The sequence below is a fragment of the Natator depressus genome, chromosome 1 (assembly GCF_965152275.1).
Source record: "Natator depressus isolate rNatDep1 chromosome 1, rNatDep2.hap1, whole genome shotgun sequence".
In the NCBI taxonomy this organism is placed as follows: Eukaryota; Metazoa; Chordata; order Testudines; family Cheloniidae; genus Natator; species Natator depressus.
The window spans coordinates 241992372-242018241 of record NC_134234.1 but is presented as its reverse complement, the minus strand read 5'-3'; the positions used below and the strand labels follow the sequence as shown (position 1 = coordinate 242018241).

Sequence of the window (25870 nt, the reverse complement as noted above, 5' to 3'; positions counted from 1 at the left end):
CTTGCCCTTTCTCTTATTTTTGTTGATATCCTGATGGTCAGTTCCCACTTTATTTTTCACGTTCAGTTAGTATTTAAAAGATGACCTACAAGAATACCTATATTCTTTAAGGACCTGACATAAAGCCCAGTGAAGTTAGCAGAAAAACTTCTACTGTCTCCAATACGCTTTGGATCATCCCCTAAATCCTGCAGAGTTTAGCAATGTATGCTCAGCATCCCAAGCGGAATAAAGAGGTGCATTCAGTATACCAACAACCTAACATTACCTTGACACTTCCTTTCTCAAGCTTTCCAAAGTCCAGCCACATACAAATTACTGGCTCATGTTCCACATGATAAACAGTCTGCTTTATGCCACTCATGCCACAACCTCCTCAGGTCCCTGCTGCGGACTGGAATGGCCTACATCTATGTATACCTCACAAAGTGTGCTTTTTAAAAGATTAATCAACAGATTTTTAAAACCTATACAAAACCATGCATTTCTGGAGTGAAGTCATTGAAGTTACATTCACTCAAACCAGCTATTGATCTGGCTCCTAATTACTATAGAAAAGTTCCTGTATGAAACTGTGCATGTAATATGGTTAGATTAGTGCAATGGTTCTCAGACTTTTGTACTGGTGACCCCTTGCACACAGCAAGCCTCTGACTGCGACCCCCCTTATAAATTAAAAACACTTTTTTATTAGGGTTGTCAAGCAATTAAAAAAATCGCGATTCGTCGTACTGTTAAACATAATAGAATACTATTTATTTAAATATTTTTGATGTTTTCTACATTTTCAAATATATTGATTTCAATTACAACACAGAATACAAAGTGTACAGTGCTCACTTTATATTTATTTTTGATTACAAATATTTATACTGTAAAAAACAAACGAAATAGTATTTTTCAATTCACCTAATACAAATACTGTAGTGCAATCTCATTTCATGAAAGTTGAACTTACAAATGTACAATTATGTATGAAACAACTGCTTTAAAAATTAAAACAATGTAAAATTTTAGAGTCTGCAAGTCGACTCAGTCCTACATCTTGTTCAGCCAATCACTCAGACAAATAAGTTTGTTTACATTTGCAGAAGATAATGCTGCCCGCTTCTTGTTTACAAGGTCACCTGAAAGGTGTTCTCATGGCACCGTTGTAACCGGCATCACAAGATATTTACATGCCAGATGTGCTAAAGATTCATATGTTCCTTCATGCTTCAACCACCATTCCAGGGGACATGCGTCCATGCTGATGACAGGGTCTGCTCGATAACAATCCAAAGTAGTACGGACCGACGCATGTTCATTTTCATTATCTGAGTCAGATGCCACCAGCAGAAGGTTAATTTTCTTTTTTGGCGGTTTGGGTTCTGTAGTTTCCACACTGGAGTGTTGCTCTTTTAAGAGTTCTGAAATCATGCTCCACACCTCATCCCTCTCAGATTTTGGAAGACAGTTCAGATTCTTAAACCTTGGGCCAAGTGCTGTAGCTCTCTTTAGAAATCTCTTGGTACTTTCTTTGTGTTTTGTTAAATCTGCTGTGAAAGTGTTCTTAAAACGAACATGTGTTGGGTCATCATCCAAGACTGCTATGAACATGAAATATATGGCAGAATGCGGATAAAACAGAGCAGGGGGCAAACAATTCTTCCCCAAGAAGTTCAGTGACAAATTTAATTAACACATTTATTTTTTTTAAATGAGCCTCATGAGCATGGAAGCATGTCCTCTGGAATGGTGGCCGAAGCATGAAGGGGCATATGAGTGTTTAGCATATCTGGCACATAAATACCTTGCAACGCCGGCTACAAAAGTGCCATGCAAAGGCCTGTTCTCACTTTCTGGTGACATTGTAAATAAGAAGCAGGCAGCATTATCTCCTGTAAATGTAAACAAACTTGTTTGTCTTAGTGATTGGCTGAACAAGAAACAGGACTGAGTGGACTTGTAGGCTCTAAAGTTTTACATTTGTTTTGTTTTTGAGTGCACTTATGTAACAAAAAAAACCCAAACAAACTACATTTGTAAGTTGCACTTCCACGACAAAGCGATTGCACTACAGTACTTGTTTGAGGTGAACTGAAAAATACTATTTCTTTTATTTATCATTTTTACAGTGCAAATATTTGTAATAAAAATAATATACACTTTGGTTTCAGTTACAATATATATGAAAATGTAGAAAAACATCCAAAATACTTAATAAATTTCAATTGGTATTCTATTGTTTAACAGTGCAATTGAGACTGTGATTAATTTTTTTGAGTTAATCATGAGAGTTAACTGCAATTAATCGACAGTCCTATTTTGTATACATTTAACACCAATATAAATGCTGGAGGCAAAGCGGGATTTGGGGTGGAGACTGACCTTTTGTGACCCCCTATGTAATAACCTTGCGACCTCCTGAGAGGTCTTGACCCCCAGTTTGAGAACCCCTGGATTAGTAAATGATAGGGTGCTACATGAAGCAGGAGTCCGCAATAAATGTGGTGTCAGAATAGAGGGGAAAAATAGGATGATTTAATCCCATAAAGTGCTGAATATATCTCTCTTTCTTTGGTTACTTCGGGGAATTCAGCACAGATTGCTGCAGGTGTTGGATCTTTCGAAAACAATTATTTGCAGGTCACCTTTAAGAAACCAGCTAAAAATGAAAGTTCCCTTTCAGAAAAAAAAAAAGAAAAAAGAAAAAGACAATATGTGATTAATTATGCTCCTGCTGGGAAGAACTGAAAAATTCACTGCAGAAGGTGTGTGACATTTTTAAACCTATGAACGAGAAGATAATAAATGAAATACTGCCAGCTGTAGAAAATAATAATTTACAGTGCAATGAGAAATTGCAGTAACCTGATAATCATCAGTGCTGGTTTATAGCAGAGCCATACTGATGGAGAATTATAGATTTTTTTCCCAATGGTAAATAATAAATCAGATGGCAAGGACAAAGATGGAGTTTAGCCATGTGAAGGTTTTTACATGGCAGAATCACTGTGTGCCTTTTCTGAGTGTGAACGAAAGCCACATAAATCTAATGTTTATTTTCCACTTCAAAAAACAGAGTATAAATCCAAATATAGAGTGCTCTAATATAATTATTTATCACACTTTACCCAAGGCTGTACTGGCATTGCCACTTAAAAGCATTATTTTCAGAGGCATGCAGCTTGATGCCATTTGGAAGCTTGAAACTTTTGCAGAGTCTGCATTCCAAACTTCATTCTCCTTCATCCAACAAAGCTCTGCTATTGCAGAAAGCTCAAAAGCTTGTCCCTTCCACCAACAGTAAAAGATATTGCCTCACCCACCTTGTCTCTCTCACTGAGGAAAGTAGTTTTTGTATCCACATATTAGCGCATCAAGACCATGAGAAGAAATGCATGTAGGGGAGAATGTTCTCTCACTCACATCATAGGCTTGCCCTTTCAACTATTGAGCAGGAGAGAAGCCTATGAGGCAGTTTCCCTTACCTGGTTGCAAACATTGCTCTCAAGGATGAGAAGGTTGCTGCATCTTCTTTCAAAGCCTTTAATTCATTTCGCAGTTTGGTCATGGTTTCAGTCACCATTGATTTTTCATTCTCATATTTATTCTTCAGATTGGCCAGTGCCACTTCAGCTGTCTGAAAAAGAGAGAGGGATATATGCTTCTGAGAAGGGAATTTGCTAACAGCTAAGAGGCCAGGTTATGATCTCATTTCTGGCTTCCACCTTCATTCACAAGTTAATGCACCATGAAACCAGTGATATACCTGAGATACATTGATGATATTTTCATCCTCTGGACAGACGACCTAAACTCCCTCACAGTTTTCTACCACAACTTCAACAACCACCATACTCTCTCTAAAACATTCCCACAGCAGCATCAACCTCCTGGACACCACAATCAGCTTCAACAATGGAACTATACAGACAACTATATATAAGAAATCCATGGATCACCACACTTACCTTCGTAGATCCAGTAACCACCCCAAATGCACCATGAAATCTGTTAGCTACTGCCAGGCACTTAGATGCCTCAAAATATGCTCTGAAGAGAAAGTCTGGGATACACACTTAAAACAGCCTTCACGAAACAAGGAGACTGCACCGGAGAAGTAGATCACATCATGGAATGGGCCACCTAAATACCTGAGGAGAACCTGCTTCAATACACCTACAAACCCACATTAGAATCAGGTATCAAACATTTATAACCCATATTTGATGGGGACCACATCTGAAATTTTTTCTCAACCCCCCTCTTCTGGCCTTAAAACAACTCCACAACCTCACCAAGTTCATCATCACAAGCAAGCTTCCCACAGACCAGGGGACACATCAACTCAAAGTGGCACCAGATCCTGTCAGACCAATAGATGCAAAACCTGCTGAAATATCTCCACTGCTGTGATGATCAATACCCCCACAACACACCTTTGAAGACCATGGGTCCTACTTATACCTATCACAATATGTGGTGTACCGCATCCAGTGCGTCAAATGCCCCAACAACAACAAAGTGGGTGAAACCAGACAATCACTATGCTCTCAAATGAATTCACACAGAAAAATAAGACAAGACAAAAACACCACATCACCCCATGGGCAAACACTTTTCACAAACTGATGACTCCATATCTGACCTTTCAGTCCTTGTTCTCAAAGGAAACGTACACTACAACTTCAAAAGACAAGCCTTGGACCTTAAAGTCATAATTGCTGGACACTAAAAACTATGTACTTAACAGAGAAAGTTGTTTTATGGCTCATTACAACAATTTGTAACACCCTGCTGCCTATTAACCCTCCACTGTCCCACCACTGCAAATATGCCAATTGCCTACTTCACTTTAAATGGTCTCAAGCAACATGTGTGAACCTCTTATGCTTAACCACCTGTCCCACCTTGTATTTTACCTCTGGCATTTTAGTTTCCTTCTCCAGATCTGACGAAGAGCTCTGTGAAGTTCAAAAGCTTATCTCTTCCACCAACAGAGGATGGACCAATACAAGATGTTACCTCACCCACCTTGTCTCTCTCAAGTAAAAAAATGTCAGACTTGCGCTTTAATGCAACACAGGCATTAAAAAAAGTTTTTAAAAAACTATTTTCCTTAGAAAGAGGGAAGCCATGTTGTTGAATGGACACAGTCAACTTAAAAACTATTGGATTCAATAAGCCTGAAATATCAAGACTGTACAAATTAGCAATTATACTCTGCCACGTCACAAAATTTTATGCCTTCTCATTCTTCTGCAAATTTTAACAATCAACCAGTTGTGTAAATGATAATGTTCACTTAATTGAAAATCTAGGGAAGAAGTTATGAAATTTACCCTACTCTGTATTCTGCCTATATCTTTCTTTCCCCCCCTGCTCATTTTCTTTCTTGTTTCCTGCTTGACCTACCTAAATTTCATGTTAACTTTGTCTTGTTATTTGCTTGCTGTTGTTTGTCAGTTTTATTCATTACTTTTTTATTTTACAGAAATAAAAAATTTTAAAACTAAGAAAATTACATTTTTGTATTTTTGCAGTGTTAAAAGTCTCAGTTAAAATTACTGCAACTGAAATATATTAAGAAATATTTTTTCTTCTAAATTTTTCCAGTATTTTTACTTTGTGCATCTGAGAGCACTTCAGTTAGTGTGTAGTCAGTTGCTGTGTTTCCACTACAGTCTGTCAGTTCCCCTTGTTGTTTTTGTGGGTCTTTCACACATCAACAGGGGAAAGAATAAATAGGAAAAATGTGATTGTAAAACCACAAAAATTGGCATGGGAACATCAGAGGAGAGGGTAATGGCTGTAAAACCTGAAGGTACTTTTAAGCCATCTTTTTGAAACTCACTAGATTTCAAATTCAGTGTCTCTTAAAAAAGGAACAAAAGAATCCTACGCTAAAATAAAATTCTATTCATTTGCTTCTGGAAGTAGTTTAGTTATAAATTGTGGTACTAAAATACATTATATCAAAATTGTCTCCAAATTACTGCACACCGTGTCTAACTCTTTTCCTACTTCTGATGACTAGTTTCCATAGAAGACAGACCAAGGTTTAAGAAGCCACTATGAAACTACCTGTCATTTTAAATAGGTCATTTTCCCACACCAAACCTGGGGGTCATCGCATGAAACGGTGAGAAAACACTCCAAGATACAGTCATATGAACACAACTCTCATGACTGTTCATGAACGTACATGAAGAGGCAAAGGTATGCTTTGGTGTAGTGTTGTACCACTGTGCACTTTGGTAGGCTATAGCAAAGTTCATCTGTTTCCAGACACTGGCAAAAACATTCAGTCAAAATTTACACATAGAAGAGTATTTAACTGTCATTAATAAAATAGTCAGTCACTCTGCTCTTACCCATCTCAGAAAGAAAAGCGACAGAATAATGAACAAGGGGACAACTTCCTATTTAACAATAATTATTAAAACCTGTGTTATTTGTGATAGGGTTATTCATGTTGTTGAGAGGGAAGGGAAAGGACAGGACGTTCACTATGGAGGCTTCAGCTGAGTTCTATTTTGCACGTAAACCAGAAATTCAATCTTTGTTTTGTACATGAAGTACAGTGTATCCTCCCCAACTTACAGCACTTACTGAGTATAACATGAATTTTCTAAAAACTTACAAGTGAATCCATTAATTAATTTGAATTAAGACTAATTAAAATTTGATCCTTTAAGAAATATAGTATCTGCATCAGTTTTTTCTTTGTCTCAAATGATTTTAAGAAAGGACTAATGCAGTCGCTTCAAACTTTTCAGACAGTTAAAATTAACTGACATTTGTGTATAGGCCATATTTGAAGAGATCAATTGTAATTACACTATTAACGACCGTTCTATCTACTTGTTTGGCGGTAGTGGCTCAGTGGTATGAGGGAGACTGGACACATGTCAAGAGTCCTCATCTGCAGATTTACTTAGCCCAACAGTCACTGCTGTTTCAAGATGCCACGGCTGCCTTACGGAGGTATTAGTAGTGACCCCATAGTTAAGGCTGAGTTCTGTTTTGTACTTAAAAGCAGGAATCCAAACTTTGCTTTGTACGAACAACGCTGCGTATCCTCCCCAAATTTACCACACTTCTTGTTTGAGCATAGAATGAAACTTCTAAGAGTTTACAAGTAAAGCTGTTGATTTGTTTAGGAATCAAACGGACATAAAGTAATTTAGTATCTGGTGCTAGACTTCACCCTCACCTCACCCACAATCTCAGTAATGAAATAACACACTTCCCATACACATTAACTTCCCATAGAGTTAACACTCTGAGAAAGTGTGTATTTGAATAATTTATTTTTGGATTAATGTTAATTTTTCCTATTCTTCATAACTGAAAGTCTCTCCATCAGAAGCTGAAGAATACAGTGTTGTACTACTGAGAACTCTACAAAGAAAAGCCCTTTTTCAAAATGTCTGCTATCTTCTATGGTTCTCAATAGGACAGGAACAACACTCACCAGTTGGTGGCCATTTTGATGAGGGTCTCTCTCTCTCTCTTTCCCTCATTGTTCACAATGGTACTGAGTCTCTCTGCCTCCACACAACACAGGGAACTAACCATCTTCCCATAGGGAATCTGGGGCCTTAATCTCATTGAGTACAATGGGAGAAGATTGCCATTTTGAGAGGGACAATATAAACATTCCTCCAGAACCTTAATGTGGATTTCAAGGAAACATCTATCTGGTAAATAACGGCTGTGTTTATTTCCTGTGAGCTGGTACAAGAATATTTTGGAGAGCAGTTAGCTCCCATTCCTGAACTGTCTTCCACTGCCACTCCACATCCTCTAGGACAATGCTTCTCAAGTTATCTGATGTGGGGGACTGGCAATTTTTTCCCCCAATGTGCGTGCAGACCGGCAGCTGATGGCTCACGGACCGGCACCAGTCTGCGGACCGCCGCTTTGAGAAGCACTGCTCTAGGATACACACTGTCAGACTTAAAATATAATCTGTACTCCTCTGCTACAGTTGACGTGATTTCTCAAGCGTCTTTTTCTTTGGTGCCACAGTGCTAACAAATTGTATCACAGATACATGGATGTGGCATTCTGTAGGTCCTATCCTGTTTTGACACTGCTGCTAACAGTGCTGCGACATTGCACTCCAGAATGACTGTGTTTCATAGCTGGTTGAAGTGATCCCTACATTTAGTTTGTATTTCAGTTTAAGTTTGTAAACAGTTTTAGGACCGTACAGGGCAAAAAAATGTAAATTATGCAGCATATCTTTGTATTGCCTATCTCAACTCTTCCCCCCCAGTCTATCAATATTATAGCAGGACTCTTTTTCTGTTCTAAATTCAATCTCTCAAAAGTTGTGGGCTTAAAACTATAGCCCACATGCTAACTTTGCTTTCTTTACTCTTTTTCAGTTTAGATATTTTGAGTTTCAAGACAACTTTACACCTTTCTAAAGTCTTGCCACTTGCTTTATGATAACAGTGTGTGAAGCAAAACAAATGAGCGATAATTGTTACTGAAAAAAATGAAAAACACTAAAATGGTAAGTACTTCATTTTTTACACATAAAAAAGTAAAACAGTGGGCCTGCTATTTTAGTTATAGAAAGTACATAGCACTTTGAGGAGTACTGAGTATCATGATCTACATTTGCATTCAAAGTACAAAACCTCCATTTTACTATACCTGCCTAACTCCAGGCTTTTGGCTTAAGGCTCAGTCTTCGGGGGATATTTTAGGTCTTCAAGTAATTCCTGCAATGTCTCAGGACTTGAGGAGACACCCCAGTTGTTGAAGATAGAGGCATCATGGCTGCAGCCAGCACATATGTAAAATGGATATTGAATAGACCAGAGGGGAATAGAGAGTCCTACCGTTCACCATATTTGTCTGAAGTAGGGTATTTTATTTATGTATGTATTAATTTTTAATTAATTTAAAGGAAATTCTCAGGCTGTTGAGTTTCCCCATTGTAGGCAGGTTTATTTTATTTTCTACATGTTATCTGAAACCAAAAATCAGAACCATTATTGATGTGAGCCTTATGGTGAGTATGATTACTTTACTATTGCTTTAGATTTTAAAGATTCTATGTTTTGCTCCCAAACTACCGTTGATACAGCAAGTGAAGCGCTGAATAAGTGTATGCATAAAATAAAAAGGAGAAAGTAAACTAACAAAAGGTATGCTCATCATTATCACCTTGATCAAATTGCTTGATCCCATTTTCACCACCCTTTTTCTGGTTTTTTGACTGCATATTTTAGGTTGCAAGGGAGACACTGTCCTCCTCTAAGTTAGTATATTTTTAGTACAATGGGACTCTAATCCTGTTTGGCACATTTGAGGGCTACTGTAATATGAGCAAAGAGGACTGTAGGTTCCTTGATTGTTTTCCTTCAGTCAGAAAAGCACAATTCAAGCTAAGAGGCAGTACTGTACATTTTTTTTCAAGAAGCTACGGGTTAGAATGCCAACTTAGCAGAAAAGTTAGTGAAACACTGCATTGTACTGTTTCTTTTAGCAACATGATGCAGTTTTCTTTTTCAGAATGAAGTTACAGTGCTACTTGGTGGCCACTAGATAGCACCCATGTTTCCTAGGTTTACTGTGTCATGTCATTACCTAAGCAATACCCAAATCCATAATCCTGCACTTTGTTTCTAAGGAGCCTTTCCTTGAGTTGAATGATGGTAAGAAGATAGTAATATGCTCTTCTTAAATAGGTATGTTTCCATAAAAACACACTAACTTTTTGGCATTAATTTAATGCTTCTCTTTTTCAGTATTATGCCCACTGTTCCTGACCAGAAGATGTTATCAAAAAGGCAAAATTATTCATTGCTGTGACTGTTTGTTTGTAAACTTGCATACTAGTATTGCAGATCCCATGAAGCATGCTGTATTTCGAAACTTTAACAAGCTGTAAGTCATTTACCCCTTTTGTACTTGTCATTGTGTTTCTTTATGAAAAATCAAAGAAACATTAATCACAATAATAATAATAACCACCACCAACAGGCATTTTTAAAAAACAGTGATGTCATTTCTAAAAAGGATTTTAGACATTATTTAGAATAATTATTTAGAATACCAAGGCCAATGTAGCAAGAATCAAAGAGGCCAGGGATGTGATGGGTCTCAACTGCTTTCTTGGGCATAAAGGGTGAGATTATGTGCTGACCTTTCTAAAAGCACAGCACAGTATTTGCAACCCAGAAGGAGGTGGGCCTATGGTGCTTTGTGCCATCTTTGTCTCCTCCCAATCCTAGGCAGCTCTGTGGCCCCTGGCATAACATAGACAGCCCTAGGAGACTGTCTGAGGGTGTGTCTTGAGTGTCACCCCTAGCTTGATTCCCATCCACACACAAAAATCTCTAGCTTGAGTTAACTGGTACTTTAAGCTTGAGCTAGGAGATAGCTGGCCCGTTGGTGGGGTGGGTTGAAGCTTGAGCTAATAATGTAGTGGAGATGCAACAGCTCGAGTTATAACTCATCATCAGCTAATCAAATGACTCCATGTAACTCCACTGTTGCCTTGCAGTGTGGTTGTTCTGTGCTACACTAGCTCCAGTGCAGTAAAGGGAACGTATTAACTCGAGCTGTTTTACTTAAGACAGGTCCTAAGTTACCACAGCCTTCCCAGGCTGCCATATGGGCTGTAGGGCTGCTTGGAATCTTCTTAGCTCTGAGTACTGCAGCCCCAGCAGCCCTCAACCGCCCCCCCAGATCCTCTGAGTGCAGCCTTAGGGCTCTCTTCTGAGGTTCTGTGCTGGGGAATCCTCCCCTGGCTGGGTCTGGGGCTTTCACAGCCCCTGCACTCTGCCCTTTTACCTACGTCAAAGGGCCTAGAACAAGGGTGTATCTCAATTACATCACATCTACAATTGACAATATACCTGTATTAGGATGGGTTTACTCGTGCTCAGATACTATAGTGATAAGGGCCTCATAAGGACCTAGATTAATAGTTAGATTATTGTTGGTGAAGTATGACATGGAAATAAAGCTGATTGGCTTTCAAATATTGGGATGAGTTTGCAAAGTTAGCAATTAAGAGACATCTTTTTATTTGCAAACTGAGCACATTCGACTGGAGTCATTGAGAAACAGACACAGAATCCCACCGTGCTTTTTCACACAATAACTTTTCAGGGCACAGTTGCAATACCTTCATTTCATATACATAAGATTCACCAGTCCTCTTTCTCTAGTTAAGTGTGTATGTTAATATACCTGTAAAAAACCCAATATGGAATAAAATTCACAATACATCCAAGTTAACCTTGCTGTTGGAATCTTTAGGGTTGTATTTCCTGACCTCTGGGTGATTTTACATTTTCAGCCTATCATTTATATTATGGTAGTGACCTAATGCCCTAATCAGGATTGGGACCGAATGTCCTGTTCTCTAAACTAACACAGATGAGTTCTAACACCAAGGTTGTAAAGTAGAGACACCCAGGCGCTGGGAAGTTTAGGGAGGATACAGAAAACCCCCCACAAATGGTGAAAGAGATAAGATAAGCTCTGACCAGTGAATTTATGCTGACCATCTGCACAAACAAAGAAGGTCATAAATAAGGTACAATTTGGGCATGAAAGATAAAATGTAAAGAGCAGGGAGGAGGAAACATAGGTGCCAGTGCATGATTGGTTAAATGTTGTTACCTAGGGATGTTGAATAATGTAATAGGTTTAGTAAATTTGAAGGAGGGAGCTAGTTTTACCTATATAAGTAAATGAAAAACAATGCTCTTTGGGAACCATCGCTGGCCTGCAGTTCAACATCAAACTGCTAGAACTGACGCCCTTGCACAACTGTGACGGGCAGAGGCAGCACTGGCATCCCCAGATGAGTGGATCCTGACTGGCCATCGGGTGAAGTTTGTCTGTCTATTGGGAGTGGTGAGCGTAATAGCTTTGTTTGGCAGGCGTATTTTGTATGTGTTGCTAATAAATTGATGTTTAGAGCACTGCTGTGTAAGGCTCTTTCACTGGGAAAAAGTTACACAGACCTGTATAGCCCAGAACCCTGTGGGAAAGGGCGGGTACTTAAATTGACCAGGTTTACCCTGAGCTCCATGGGTAAGGGTATATGCTTCACAGCCCGAGCCCTCGGTAGGGAAAGGGTGGGGTTACCGAAATTAACCAGGTCACGCCTTGAGCCCTCAGCAGGGTATAGGCGGGATGCCCTAGATTTTTGCAGATAACAACGTGCATAATTGTTTGCAAGACTGGCGCCTAAAAAGCTACTAAAGCCTAAAGATGCAAAAGCAGACAAAGGGTTGGAAATAGGGGTATAACACAACTAAATGAACATGGTGATGACAGAGAGTGCGCGAGTGCAGGGATTTTTTTGCATTTCACATACAATGGGCCTTATTCTAGTCTTACTATACAATATCAAGAACAGACCTTGTCAAAAAATGAAAAGAAAATTTGAGACAAATTTTAAAATCTTTATTTCATTTTTGAAAATTTTGTAATCTCTATCATTTTCAAAATAAAAATAAAAAAATGTGGGATTTTTTGATCAGTTTTGCCCCAAAGTGATATATATTTTTTAAAATTTTCAATATTTCTTATTTTAAAAATGACAAACAAAAATTTCAATGGCAATAAAATGGCATTTCTGGAAAACGAATATTTGAAAAATTCCAACCCGTTTAATATCAGGAGTAACTGCATTTAAGTCAATAGAGTTTTACTGATGTAAAACCAGTATAGAAAAGAAAACCAGGACCATTATATCTGGCCAGGTGACTGCAGTGACAAACTAGTATCCAAACTGGATGAGAGATTTGCGTACCTAAGAGAGTTGTGTGATCCACTCATTTGTATTAAATGATCAGACATTGTTCAATAACCAGATGGGTCTACAATTTTGTTGATCATTTTCCTTTGCAGAAATAAATGCTTCTCCCTGCCTAGAGTGCATGGATTATTGCTGCCATTTAACTACTGTTGACTATAAAGGGATCAGTCACTGAATTTGTTTAGCGGAGAGCGCCCACCGTTGATAGGATAGCACGAAGGCATTGTAGTCTAGTGGGTACAGCTAGGGAATGAGAGACAGGAGGCCTGGATTCTAATCCTGACCCACCTCATGTCTTTGGTGGAATCACTTAGTTTTTCTGTGCCTGAGTATCCCACCTGTAAAATGGGGTACAGACACCCACCTTTGTAAAGTGTTTTGAGATAGTCAGCTGTGTAAATGCAATGTAAATTTTTATTCCCGAGCACCCTGGAGTTGCGTACGGCCTTGAGGCTACAGCACATCACGTTACCATTTGGAAGACCCAGGTTTGGTTGTGGCCCTCAAAACCTGGTTTCTTCTCAAACCAGGAGACCCACTAGAGAGCCACATTAGTGCTCGGCTCTAGCTGTGCCTTTCTTAGTGCCCTTCTCCTTCTCCTGTAGGCTGATCCATGTAAGGACATTGAGGTCTCAAACTCTACAGCAAGTCACTCACTCTGCCCATCCTTTAGGTCAAGGTTGGGTGCTGCAAAAAGACTGTGCAGAAAGATTGCAGGGAGTTAAGAAAAACAAGAAAAACCTCAGCCTCATTGTGACTGACTGGAAAGATGGACAGCTGATTGTTCAAAACGTCTACCACAATACCTGTTGAAAGGCACATAAATCAGCTATGAAAATACTGATCACCACAAACTGACAGCATTGTTACTCACTTACCTGTTTGTTGGCTTTCAACACTGCCCTCAAGGTTGCTATCTGCTCCCGTTTTGTACTCAGCAGGGACTTCAGTTTCAGTATCTCTTCCATTAAGGCCTCCTTGTCCTTATCAATCATGGGCACCAGCTCACGTGCTGCCGCACGCTGGCGTGACAGCTGCAGTGACCGATCTACAGCCTTCTGCAAGTGCTTGATTTGGTCCCGTATTATGGCATTTAGGTTGTAGATATTCATTGGCTCTTTGCGTATGTCACTGGTGTCAGAGACGGGAGAGGAAGGAGGGGCCGTGATGACAGGAGAAATCGTAGGTGTCTTGGTTGGACTTTGTTCTTTGCCAGCCTCTGTGGTCTCTTTCGAAACATGCTCAGTTGGGGTCCTGGCTTCCACTGGGGATGCCGTTCCTCTTCTGGTGAGCCGTGGAGACAGGAGCCCCCTAGGATCATCAGGTCCCTTCAGGCTCCCGCTACGGGTGACTCTACTTTGCCTGTAATAGTCCAACATGACCCTATTGGGAGTTTCATTATTACACAAACATACATGGTGATAGAGCTGAGCCAGCTCCTCACTAAATGTCACCAACTCATCCTGGGCTGTGTTGAGGGTATTATGGTTTTCATTTGCTACGCTCGTCATCCTTTGCAACTCTTTTTCCATTTGAACCATTTTCTCGTAACTTTCCTTCGTTGATTTTTCCAGGTTTGTCACCTGCTCATCATACCTCTGGATCCTGGTCTCATACTTTGCCTTTTCTTCAGTGTAGTTTTCTACACATTTATTGTATTTCTCCTTTAAGGCCTTTATCTCAGCTTTAAGGTCAATCACTTCTGTCACTGCCACTTTGTATTTACACTCTAGGATCTCAAGGCCGTTGATGTCTACTTCATAGTCATGTGTTTCCTCACCGGAGTCTCGGCCCTTCTCACAGTCCAGCTCTACTTTCAGCTCCTTGTTGCTCTGCAGTCCCCTCATGGCGTTGACATGCTCTGTGAGCCTGTGGACTCGCTCATGTTGCTCAGTCAGGGCTCCCTTTGTGTGTTCTAGCTGCGTCTGGGACTCCTGAAGGTTGGCCAGGAGAATAGCTTTTTCTCTCTCCACCTGGAATGATATAATAAAGAATATTAACATTTGAGAATGGAATTAAACTAAGAAACCTAGACCCACAGGCCGTGAAGCCTATGCCATGGCCTGACTTTTTGGCTAGGCCAAACCTGAGTGGTGCTGTGACTGTGTGCCAGGTCACAATGCCACTCACTCAAATTTGTCCTGGCCTCCTCTCTGTCATGCTGGAGGGGCTTCTGGGACAAACTTGAGTGGCACTGCAACCCAGGTTGCAATGCCATTTGCTCAAATTTGGAGGGGATGGGTGGACGGGAGGGTCAGGTTGATGGTGGGTGCCAGAGAGGAGAAGAGAAGGGTCAGGCAGGGGGCAGGAGAAGAGAAGGGTCAGGCTATGTGCCCCCCCACACACACTTTAAATGGTCCTCTGCAGCCCCAGTATAGGCCAGTTCTCAATCTTCATGTGCTTGTGCGCTTGTCACCAAACATTGCCAATAGCATTTTTACCCCCAACTATGTAACTTAGTTGAGGTTTCAAATCGCTTGAGGAAATTTAGACACACCAGCCATTCATTTTAAAATTAAATTGTAGGTGTACATATAAATTTCCTAGAGTGTCTGAAAATCTCAACTCCCACTCCCATTTGCAGTAGTGTAATGACAGGTGGTATTATTTCTTATTAGTGCTTACTTCATCAAGGGCTACCCACTTCCCAAGCAATTCTGCTTAGCCATCTAAATTGACAGTGACTGGTTTCTCATTAAATATCAGATTTATCCCAAAATATGTTCTCTGAATTTTAAACAGCCACCATACATTATTCAGCCTACGTCATGATATAAATTCATCATAATGATACATATACATTTCTCCCCTAAGCGTATGCAATAATTTAGGAGTTTCTGTGAAAAACTCTGCCATTCTTTCACCATCATTATTTATTTATTTGGATTTTTACCAACAATTATAAAAAGCACCCTATCAGTGCTCCTGGGCATCTTTGACAATCTTTAAAAAATACATTAAACAGATGCATAAATTCCTCCAGCTCAAATGAAGTAATGCAGCAATGACATAAATAGAAACAGAAATTGCAGCACACACAATCCCCAGACGTCCATTCCACCACTATGTACCCCACCCGGCACTCATCTCCTCAAAGACAAGGGAGAAAACGTGGTCCGTGCAGCACACTCTGGGGACTAACAAACTGGCTCTGTTACAAACCTGGAGGTAGACACAGATGGTGTCAATCAAAAGCCAGCAATCTGCACGTGTGCTATAAAGTTTTGGGACTACATCTTCTCCTGTCTGGGAGAAGGAAAGCAGGTATTGAGCTGCCATTGCCTCTGAGCTATATTAATTTTGTCTTAGGTTTCCACAGAGAAATCTGGAGGTTAAAAAGAAGATGGTGCCATGGAGAATGGCCATTCCCCCAGTGGTTTTAATACAGAACATCTCAAAGCAAGGGAACCAGGTTAATTGTTAGTAGTTTGGTCTGTTCAGCTACAGATTGTCATACATAAAAAAAACCCAGAAAATTTAAAGTTTCCCCATGTGTCTTTGTCCAGATCAGAACTGGTGATGCAATGGAAGGTAAAAGACTGTGGGTCTACCCCTGCTCCCCATGGTTTCGGTGGGTGTTTTGACAGTAATTTCAATAAGCGCAGGATTAAAGTGTGGGTTGTGAGCAGGTTATATTTAATTGAGAATGACTCAGTGTGCTCTTTGGTAGCCACTGTTGCATCTTCCCAGCTCTGTTTATATATTTGGAGAAAAATGCCAGTTCCATCTTCGTTTTATGGGAAACAGAATTACTAATTCAGAGAAATCAGAGCTGCCTGTTTCTAAAAGCCTTTTAAAAAGCATTTCCCCCCATAGATATCTCCCCAGCCAATATTTGGGAGAGTCAAATGAGTCTCTGCAAAACTTATATGGGGAAAAAAAAGAATATTAATATCATTAATGTTCATTCAGCGTTCTAAAGTGCAGTTCAGACTCCTATTATCCTATAGCTAGGAATTCTGCATTTCCCAATTTAAAGGGCTAAGTGCATGATAGATGGTTTATATGGCTGCTTTTAATACCTGGCCTCTATTTTTGCGCCTGTAGTCAGCAGCGGACACAAAATTGTAGGTGGAAAAATAGAAGCCATTTTAAAGCCTCTTTAAAAATCTGGCCTTAATTCTTGTGTGTGCAGGTGGATGAGAGAAGATGGCTCTTCCTTTAACCACTTAAGCAGAAAAATTGGGGCCAAACTGTATTACCATTTTTCCTCATATCTGTGTTACAACACAAATAGCACATCCACCTCCTCAGACATACAGAGCTGCATTTCTGTCAGCATTTAGTCTCCACTGGAATCTAAGGCTACTGAAGAGGTTAGTCTAATTCCATGGCTGTAGCAGGGCCTTCTTCAGTCCAGTCTTGGGCGCTGCCACTGTGTCAGTTTCCCCTATTAATCAGACTTCATGCTGTGAATGTTTTCGCTTTAGCCCTCCCTTTTTTGATTGTCTGGTTTATTTAAAAAAAAAAACAGTTTACAATAACACAGATTTTCCAATTAGCCTTCTTAGCTGGCTCACACCTTTGGTTCAGGGTTCCTAGTCCAATGCCTGCTGAGACTTTCTTTCTAGAATCATGGGTGGTGGGTGGAGCCCCCTGTCAGGGAGGCTAGCCCCCAGCTCCACCCCTTCCACCCCCACCAGAGCAGCCCCAAACTGGCCGTAGCCCCGAACCCTGCCTGGAGGTGACCCGAGCTCCCCCACAACTGCCCAGAGGAGCCCCAGGCCAGCCACAGTTGGGCCTCCCCTCCCCAGACCCTAAGGCCCCTGGGGAAAAGCAGCTCTTCCCGAAGATGCTTTTGATATGCCCCATGCAGGTTCCAGGGTGGCCGAGGAGGCGGTATTTGCTACTCAGCTTCCTGGGTTCATCAGTAATCTCTCTGGAGTCCAGGGAGATTACTGATGAACCCAGGAAGCTGAATAGCACCTGTGAACCACCACCTCCTCAGCCACCCCGGAAACCTGCATGGGGCATAATAAAGCAAAACCTTCACCCGCCAAACCCCGCAACCAGAGGTCTGGTGGCCATGGCAGTGCCTATTATACCTGCTGCTCAGGCCTAGCAGGCTTCTGCTCCCTGCAAGTCTCTCTCCTCAGCCTAGTTTTCACTGACCCTCCACTCTTTAATGGAACACTGGTGTAGCCCAGTGAGCTACCTTACCTCTATTATATTCTCTGCTTTGCATTATATTCTGCTTTATTATATTCAGCAGTAATGCAAGGAACCTACAGGCTTGTATCCTGTAAGACACTGGCTTCAGGAGTTAGCATGAGGCTTGAGGCCTATGAACTTTAGCACAAATAAACTTAGGTAACCCATACATTTTGGGGAACTGGAAGTAGAATGTAAGGGGGAATTTTGTCCATAATGACGTCAGCCAACCATAGCAACATGAACTAACACCAGCTTCTGGAATGTTTTGGACGGGACATCCAACCGCAAGACTGCCATGGCAACGAACTGACGTATATTATAATGGGGTGAAATCATAAATATATTAAGCTATAGAAAAAGGATACCTTAACATTGGTAAGGGAAGGAAATACAAATAAGGAAGAGGGGAGAAACCCCTACTGAATATGCATTAGACATGGTAACATCAGCGGAACATATTATAAAAGTGGCATTCCAGGGCAGTAGGAGGGAGAGAGATGTAGCCCTTGGGAGGGGCCAGAATGATGGCCACCGGTGAAGATGAGGAAGGTGACGGTGATGAGGAAGATAATAGCTAACATTTCAGCTTGTTCTGCAAGGGATGGTGTAAGTATGTACTTTTGTATTATCTCTATCTACTTTACTGAGTTAGAGTGTGTGTGACTTTGCTAAATGTATTCATAAATTATTTGTAAATATAAAAGAGTTACTGTAGTGTGAGTGTTGCAGCTGTGCACATCGGGGTTCCCAACTATATAATAATTTTAATACTGGGCCTAATCTTGGGACAAGAACCGGTCTACCCTGAAAGTGATAACTGGGAATTTTTATTCCTAATCTATAGATCAGGCTATACAGACTTCCCAGGTCTGCTCTCCCTGGAATCTCTCTCCTGACTGAATTGCGGCTGCCATCATGTCTCCTAGCAGGCCTGGTTCTTAGTTGCATGGTCCCCACCACAAGACCTGTACTACTCATTCCATTCATCTGGCAAGGTAGGGTACACCTGGCAGAGATGAGGCTGAGTATCAACCATCTTAAAGTGCCAGCTCTTCCTGTGACAACAACAACAACAATATACTGAAAAGATATATGGATATTGTCACAAGAAGTGCTGGCCCTTAAAGGTAAGTGGTGCCACAGCATGAACATTCGGAGAAGTCCTCGAATTTGGCAGCTAACAGTGGATTCTACTGATAGAGAAATAAAGATGGCTGCATGGGGCTCACTGTCAAATAATGTTTTACCATTTGTTACAGGAAGTTAGCCGTACAGAGCCACTGTATTCCAATGTCCATGACTGCTTAAACTAGTTAGAAAGAATTGACTTTTACTACATTATTGTTCAATGCAGACATCTACTATGGAGAAGGACATTAACGGGAATGTTTATGATATCTTTAACAAACACAAACCAGGTCTGGAAAAATTGCTTCTCTTGCAAAATTTCAGACTGGCAAAAGAAATAGAGAGCCTGCATGGAAACGATTATCTGTTTGCAGATACAAAGAACATAGTGTTAGAAGTAGTGTATCTGGAACCCATATGCTAAGTGGAATACTAGGTGAGACATTTAAAGACATTATGGAATCAACATCAATGTATTCTAATAAGCAGTACAATACTAGGCGACACTAGGATGTTAGTGTGTGTTTCAGTGACTAATATATGCTTCTGCCTTAAAAACAAAGCAAGAGCAAACTCCTGAATAATAATGACTTTCTGCTGTTCCTAAGTATTTCACTTTCTATAATCTGCTGTATGTTTATTTCCACCCACAGCAATCTTCTAGAAACATGATGTTATATTTCAGTGTCATCTGGGTTTTTTAGACAACTAAATTAGTAGTTTCACGAACTCTCTTTATCATTATCTAAAACAAACTAAAAAATCACCCAAATGAGCTGTACGTGTTTCATGCTGCATAGTTCTCTGCAGGGATTTCAGTTTTGGGGTATTTTCCCCCAATGTGTGTCAGCAGTTTGCTTTGAACTATGGGAACCACATTTATCATTATTATTTAGTTTGTTAACAAGAGAAGTTAGCAATGAACTGATGGTGGGAACCATGAAGAACTTCTGAACAGGAAACTTCCATTATGGAACCTGATGTCTAGTCTAATTTTCTTGGTTCTCTGGATGGAAAAGCACTGGAAACGCTAAGGAAACTGAAGGAGGAGGTCAGAGAGGGAGAACACTGAACATTGTTCAACAGCCACAGCATTGGATGATGAAGCGTCAGCAGGTCTGAAGAAAGATTTGTCTAATCCTCTCCACTCAGAAGAAAGCTGGCTATGAGGTGGGGCCTCAAGAATAAGGAGAATAAAGTGGTGGAAGGAATCACAGGGGTTCTGAAAAGGACATGGATAATTCCTCCCTCCCAAAACAGAGAAGACATCTTTGCCATTAATAACCATTGGAATTTTGATTGAGGCATGGACCTTTGCTGGGAATTGGTGGGTCATGTTACTCACCTTGTTTAGACAGTGGGTCTTGTTTGCACTATTGAAATACAAGCCGTGACAGTAAGATCTCCTCGGCACCAGCCAGGAGCTGGCCTGTCAAGAGGCGTGAAGGAGTTCAGCCCCAGAGCTGCAGGAGGAATTGTACCCACCTTAACCAATATTTTGATGCATGTGCAACAATAGGCCTATAGTTTAATAGGGCAAATAAATTGCTGTTGTGTACAGAAATTTCAAATAGCTAAAATACACACCGTTCGGTGGAAGTGCTCATACTAACCTTTGATACATGCCTTCATGAACAGAACACCACAAAGACACTCCTGAAGATAGCAAATCTTGTTTTGCTGAAGCATTACCAGCATGAACATATTTGAATTCCCATGTCCAACATCAAGAAACTTCCTGGAGGAATTCCTCACATTTAATTTGTGAGACCATAGGTGAGCTCATGTGGCTCCAAATAGAAAGGACAGTTTACATAAAAAAAGTAAAAAAAAAAACCCAGCACACACCAGCATTCTACGGTAAACCTTTAAGTATCTATAGCTGTTGTCCCCAAACTTTTCAGGGTTGCACCCCTCCTTATCCCTGTCTGCACCCCCTCAGAGCCAGGCCGCAGCTCCTGGAAGGGGGGATTCAGACAAGTGTAAGGGGGCCAAAGCTGGAGCCAGGAGCAAAGCGTTGGCCGGGCTGTGGTCGGGAGTTAAGGCCGGAGGACAGGGCTGGGATCCGGGCAGGGCTGGATGGTACTCCCTCCCCGCCCCTCATGGGGGCTGGCCCAGCCCTGCCATGCTGATCTATAGAAATCATGTCAGTTTTCTTGCTGTGTCTATTTTTTTAAAAAATTCTTAACATGCTTAGGATGCCTAGTAAGGGCAGTTGCTGTCTGTAACACACATTGTATCAAGTTGCTATGGCCAGGCATATCCACTGTGGATTCATCTACAAAACCTGCCCGTGTATGTATACTGTATGGAATACACTTATTAAAATGTGAAGAATAATATTAGGCGGGTCATTGCCAGTAGACTGACAACGTTACTGAGAATAGTTACCAACTGAATACTGTTAACACGTTTGTACAATTTTTGTGAGGAAAAGCATACACAAAGTTCGAGGTACCATATCATCACTGCTTTCTTATGTCGTAACCAATATTTGGTAATGAAATAGGTAAAACAATAAGTACTCCAGCAAAATGTCACTTAACATGTGGGGCACTATTTTCCCCATTGAACACAATAAAGTGAGGTTCATTATATTCTCAATTTTACTTCTGTGCATCTCTCACCTTTTTTCAAGATATTTTCACTTTTTTTCACCCTTTAGTAGAGAGAGATATAATGATGGGCCTAATCCTGGAAGGTGCCAAGAACACCGAGTTGGCACTGAGCTGACATGCTGTGCACCTCCAAAGGAATTGCTTAACAGCTTGCATGGTTGGACCTTTAGGCTGTGTGGCTTTGTATTATTTCTTTCTGGGGTGATGATAACAGAGATGTTGGCAGCTTCTTCTGGGTTTTTTTTTTCTTTCTTTTTTTTTTTCCTTTTTAAGTATATATACACTGGATCCCTTCCCAGTTCTGATAATGCCTCTGATAAGGCATGGAGGAATGGAAAACAAACTGCTGGTATTATGCTTGCCAGTGGTACCCTATACAGGATGCATCAGCAGGGGATGCTAATGTGGAATACAACATTGTGTTATGTCTCAAACACCACGAGCTCTTCAGGTAAGTATTCTTCAAGAGAAACTCTTCTCCCCTTTTGTTCTTTCTTGATTGAATGCCAAATCTTTTTCCAACTTAAGTTAATGGCAAAAACTCCAACTGACTGTAACAGAAACAGAACTGAGTCTACATACACTAAGGGCTAATTCAGATACCCTTACTCACACTGAATAGCACCTTAGTCCATAGATAGTCTCACTGAAGTAAATGGGAGTAAGGTGCTACTGAACCAGTGTAATGGTATCAGAATGTGGCCCTAATTTATTCAGCAAGAAGAACTGGATCCTACTACAGAAAGTGGTCTGGAAAAAGTGAGAGTCATAGAATCACAGAAATGTAGGGCTGGAAGGGACCTCTAGAGGTCATCAAGTCCCACCCCCTGTGCTAAGGCAGGACCAAGTAAACCTAGATCATCATCTGACAGGCGTTTGTCCCACCTGTTCTTAAAAACCTCCAACAACTGGGATTCCACAACCTCCCTTGGAAGCCAATTCCAGTGCTTAACTACTCTTCTAGTTAGAAAGTTTTTACTAATATCTAACTATAAACGAGTTGGCTGCCCCTGTGCCTCTGCCCTGCCTTGCCCTTTATTCTCCCTTTTCCAGGCCCTTTTACAGACACTCCACACTTGCTCATCCAATCACCACCCTTATTGGGGCCTGGGTTTATTCAGACAAAACTCAGTCCCAAAAATCTGTCCTGGGGCACGGCTCTTACCTCAGAGCCTGGGGGACCAAAAGGGTTCCTTCTTAGAGTTCTTAATGAGTTCTTATGGGGTAACCTGCCCTGGGGTTCAGCTTGCAGCAGTCCTGCACAGAGCTGACTCCCCTGTAAACTTCCCAGAGTCAGCCCTCTCAAACAGCTGTCAGCTCTCTAATAAGGAACCAGCTGCTTGAGGTTCTCTCCCCCCTGCACCAGGTGTCTCTTGTTAGCTCATAACAAGCCTGCTCCACACTGTGAATGCAGCTCCCTCACTCCCTCTGCTAATACACTAACCTAAATCCCTTGCTGCAGATTAAGCCCATTACTTCTTTTCCTACTTTAAAGGACATGGAGAACAATTATCACTGTCCTCTTTATAAGAGCCCTTAACATATTTGAAGACTGTTACCAGGGTCCCTCCCTAGTCTTCTTTTCTCAAGACTAAACACGCCCATTTTTCTGAACCTTTCATCATAGGTCAAGTTTTCTAAACCTTTTATCATATTTGTTGCTTTCCTCTGGACTCTCTCCAATTTACCCACATCTTTCCTAAAGTGTGGTGCCAAGAACTGGACACAGGACTCCAGCTACTCCCCAGTGCCGAGCAGAGCGGGCCAATTACCTCCCGTGTCTTACATACTACATTCCTGTTAATACACCCCAGAATGACATTAGCCTTTTTTTTTTTTTTTGCAGCTGCACCACAGTTGACTTATACTCAATTTGTGATCCACTCTAACTCCCGGATCCTTTTTAGCAGTTCTACCACATAGCCAGTTATTCTGCATTTTATAGCTGTGCATTTGATTTTTCCTTCCTAAGTGAAGTACTTTTCATTTCTCTTTATTGAATTTCATCTTGTTGATTTCCAACCAACTTCCAATGTGTCAAGGTTGTTTGAATTCTAATCCTGTCATCCAAAATGCTTGCAAACCTTTCCAGCTTGATGTCATCCGCAAATTTTATAAGCACTCTCCACTCCACTATCCAAGTCATTAATGAAAATATTGAATAGTACCGGAACAAGGACTGACCCTTGCAGGACCCCACTAGATATGCTCTCCCAGTCTGTCAATGAACCATTGATAACTACTCTGTGAGTATAGTCTTTCAACAAGTTATGCACACACCTTTCATCTAGACCACATTTCCCTAGTTTACTTATGAGAATGTCACATGGGACCGTGTCAATAGCCTTATTAAAATCAAGTTATATCACATCTACTGCTTCCCGTTATCCACTAGGCCAGTAACCCTGTCAAAGAAGGAAATTAGGTTGGTTTGTCATGATTTGTTCTTGACAAATCCATGCTGGCTATTTCCTATAACCCTATTGTCCTCCAGAGGCTTACAAACTGATTGTTTAATAATTTGTTCCAGTATCTTTCCAGGTATCAAAGTTAGGCTGACTGGTCTACGAATCCCTACAAATCTCTTTGTTCCCCTTTTTAAAGATAGGTTATATTAGCTCTTGACACTGGTAAACCAGCTCAGGATAAAATTAACAGACCAATTCACCTGAGTGCGATCTTACAGGCATGTCAAGAGGCATTGCAAGATAATCAGGCTAATTCACTGTGTTTAAGTAACAAAGGAATGTTAAAGCTTATGCCCAAATAAACGTGTTAGTCTCTAAGGTGCCACAAGGACTCCGTGTTGTTTTTGCTGTTACAGACTAACATGGCTACCCCTCTGAAACCAAATATAAGAGGTTCACTTGTGTTGATAAGAATGGAGTAGATACTAAATTGTATTTGTCTGTATTTACCCACATCCTCTTAGAAGGTACCAGTGTAATCAAATTAACTTTTCATGTTTTGCATTTGCCTTTACATTATGAACGCAACTATACTCAGTTATTAGATCAAAAAGCGCATATTTAGCATTTAGATGTAAAACTACTTGATAAAGACTTGGTGACTATCACATTGTGTTTACAAGACCGAAACCTTACGGCTGAAGCATTCAATCTTCAAAACAAGGCCATTAGGACTTGTCACGGACTCAAATATCTATTCTTCCTCACACTAGATGGCAGGACTGTCTTTCTAGGAAGACACCTGTCAACCTGTTCATGTCAGAGAGCTATAAATATAGATTTAATGGACTGATCCAACAGCTCTAATCTTTCTGGATGCTATCAGGGGGCTATTCCAGATGCAAGACAGATCTCCCCAAATCTGCTTTGGTAAAACCCTGAGGAACTTATGAAAGGACACTAAGAGACTTATGGAGAATTAGCAGGCATTACACCTCTGCTAATAACTGGTCTCACAGATTCTGAACCAACTGTAATGTTTCTTATTTGCTTAGACCTTTTAATAACTCTTATTTCTTTTCCTGAATTAATAAATCTTTAGTTTAGTTTTCTAAGGATTGGCTTCCAGTGCTGTTTTTGGTGAGACCTTGATGTATCCAGTGACCTGGAGCAAGTGACTGGAAGAACCTAATGTTTGGTGGGTTTGGTTTTAATAACCTTACATCATAAAGTCCAGCTTGTCTGGGCTGGAATGCTAAGGGGGCTGTATGTGACTCCTTGGTAAAACTAATATAGTGATCCAGGGGTACACTTTTGTTACTGGCTTGGTAAAATCTAACTGCAGAATATACCACCAGTTTGGGTGTGTCTGCCCTGTTTTCTGACAGCGTGTTCCGAGTTTGGCATTCTTAGCTGTGACCCACTCTATGAACCGTGACACTCTTCTCCAGTGGTCTGGAACCATGCCTGTCCCCCATCAGTTCTCAAAGTCTATTATCTGGGAGGAGCAGCTTTCATAAGACCATGCTTAAAGGGTGCCCTTCAGTTTACTGGCTTGATTTTTAAAATGATTGTGTTTGCTAGATCTTCAAACCCTTGTGAACTCTCCTCTCCTGCCCCCCGACCCACACATACTTCAACCACTGCTGGGTCCCTTTCTCCTCATTTCCCCTTGTTTCTGATCATTCTCTCAACTGAACTTTTTTTGAGAGATCTGGAAATTAGAAAACACCTAGGCAGAAAGCTAAGAACAGAGAAAATGCACAGTGGGGAAC

The 25870-nt window shown here is 40.8% G+C and overlaps 1 protein-coding gene across 14 annotated transcripts in view; it reads right to left on the bottom strand.

The window, feature by feature from the left end:
• The window catches only part of BICD1 (BICD cargo adaptor 1), a 255883-nt gene that overhangs the window by 56497 nt on the left and 173516 nt on the right, over positions 1-25870 (bottom strand). For all 14 annotated transcript variants that reach the window (XM_074939484.1, XM_074939494.1, XM_074939511.1 and 11 more), the window contains exons 5-6: positions 13666-14760; positions 3474-3625 (exon numbers count right to left, since the gene is read on the bottom strand). In XM_074939484.1, the coding sequence (XP_074795585.1) occupies positions 3474-3625; positions 13666-14760 (1247 nt within the window). The remainder of the gene's footprint in view (positions 1-3473; positions 3626-13665; positions 14761-25870) is intronic.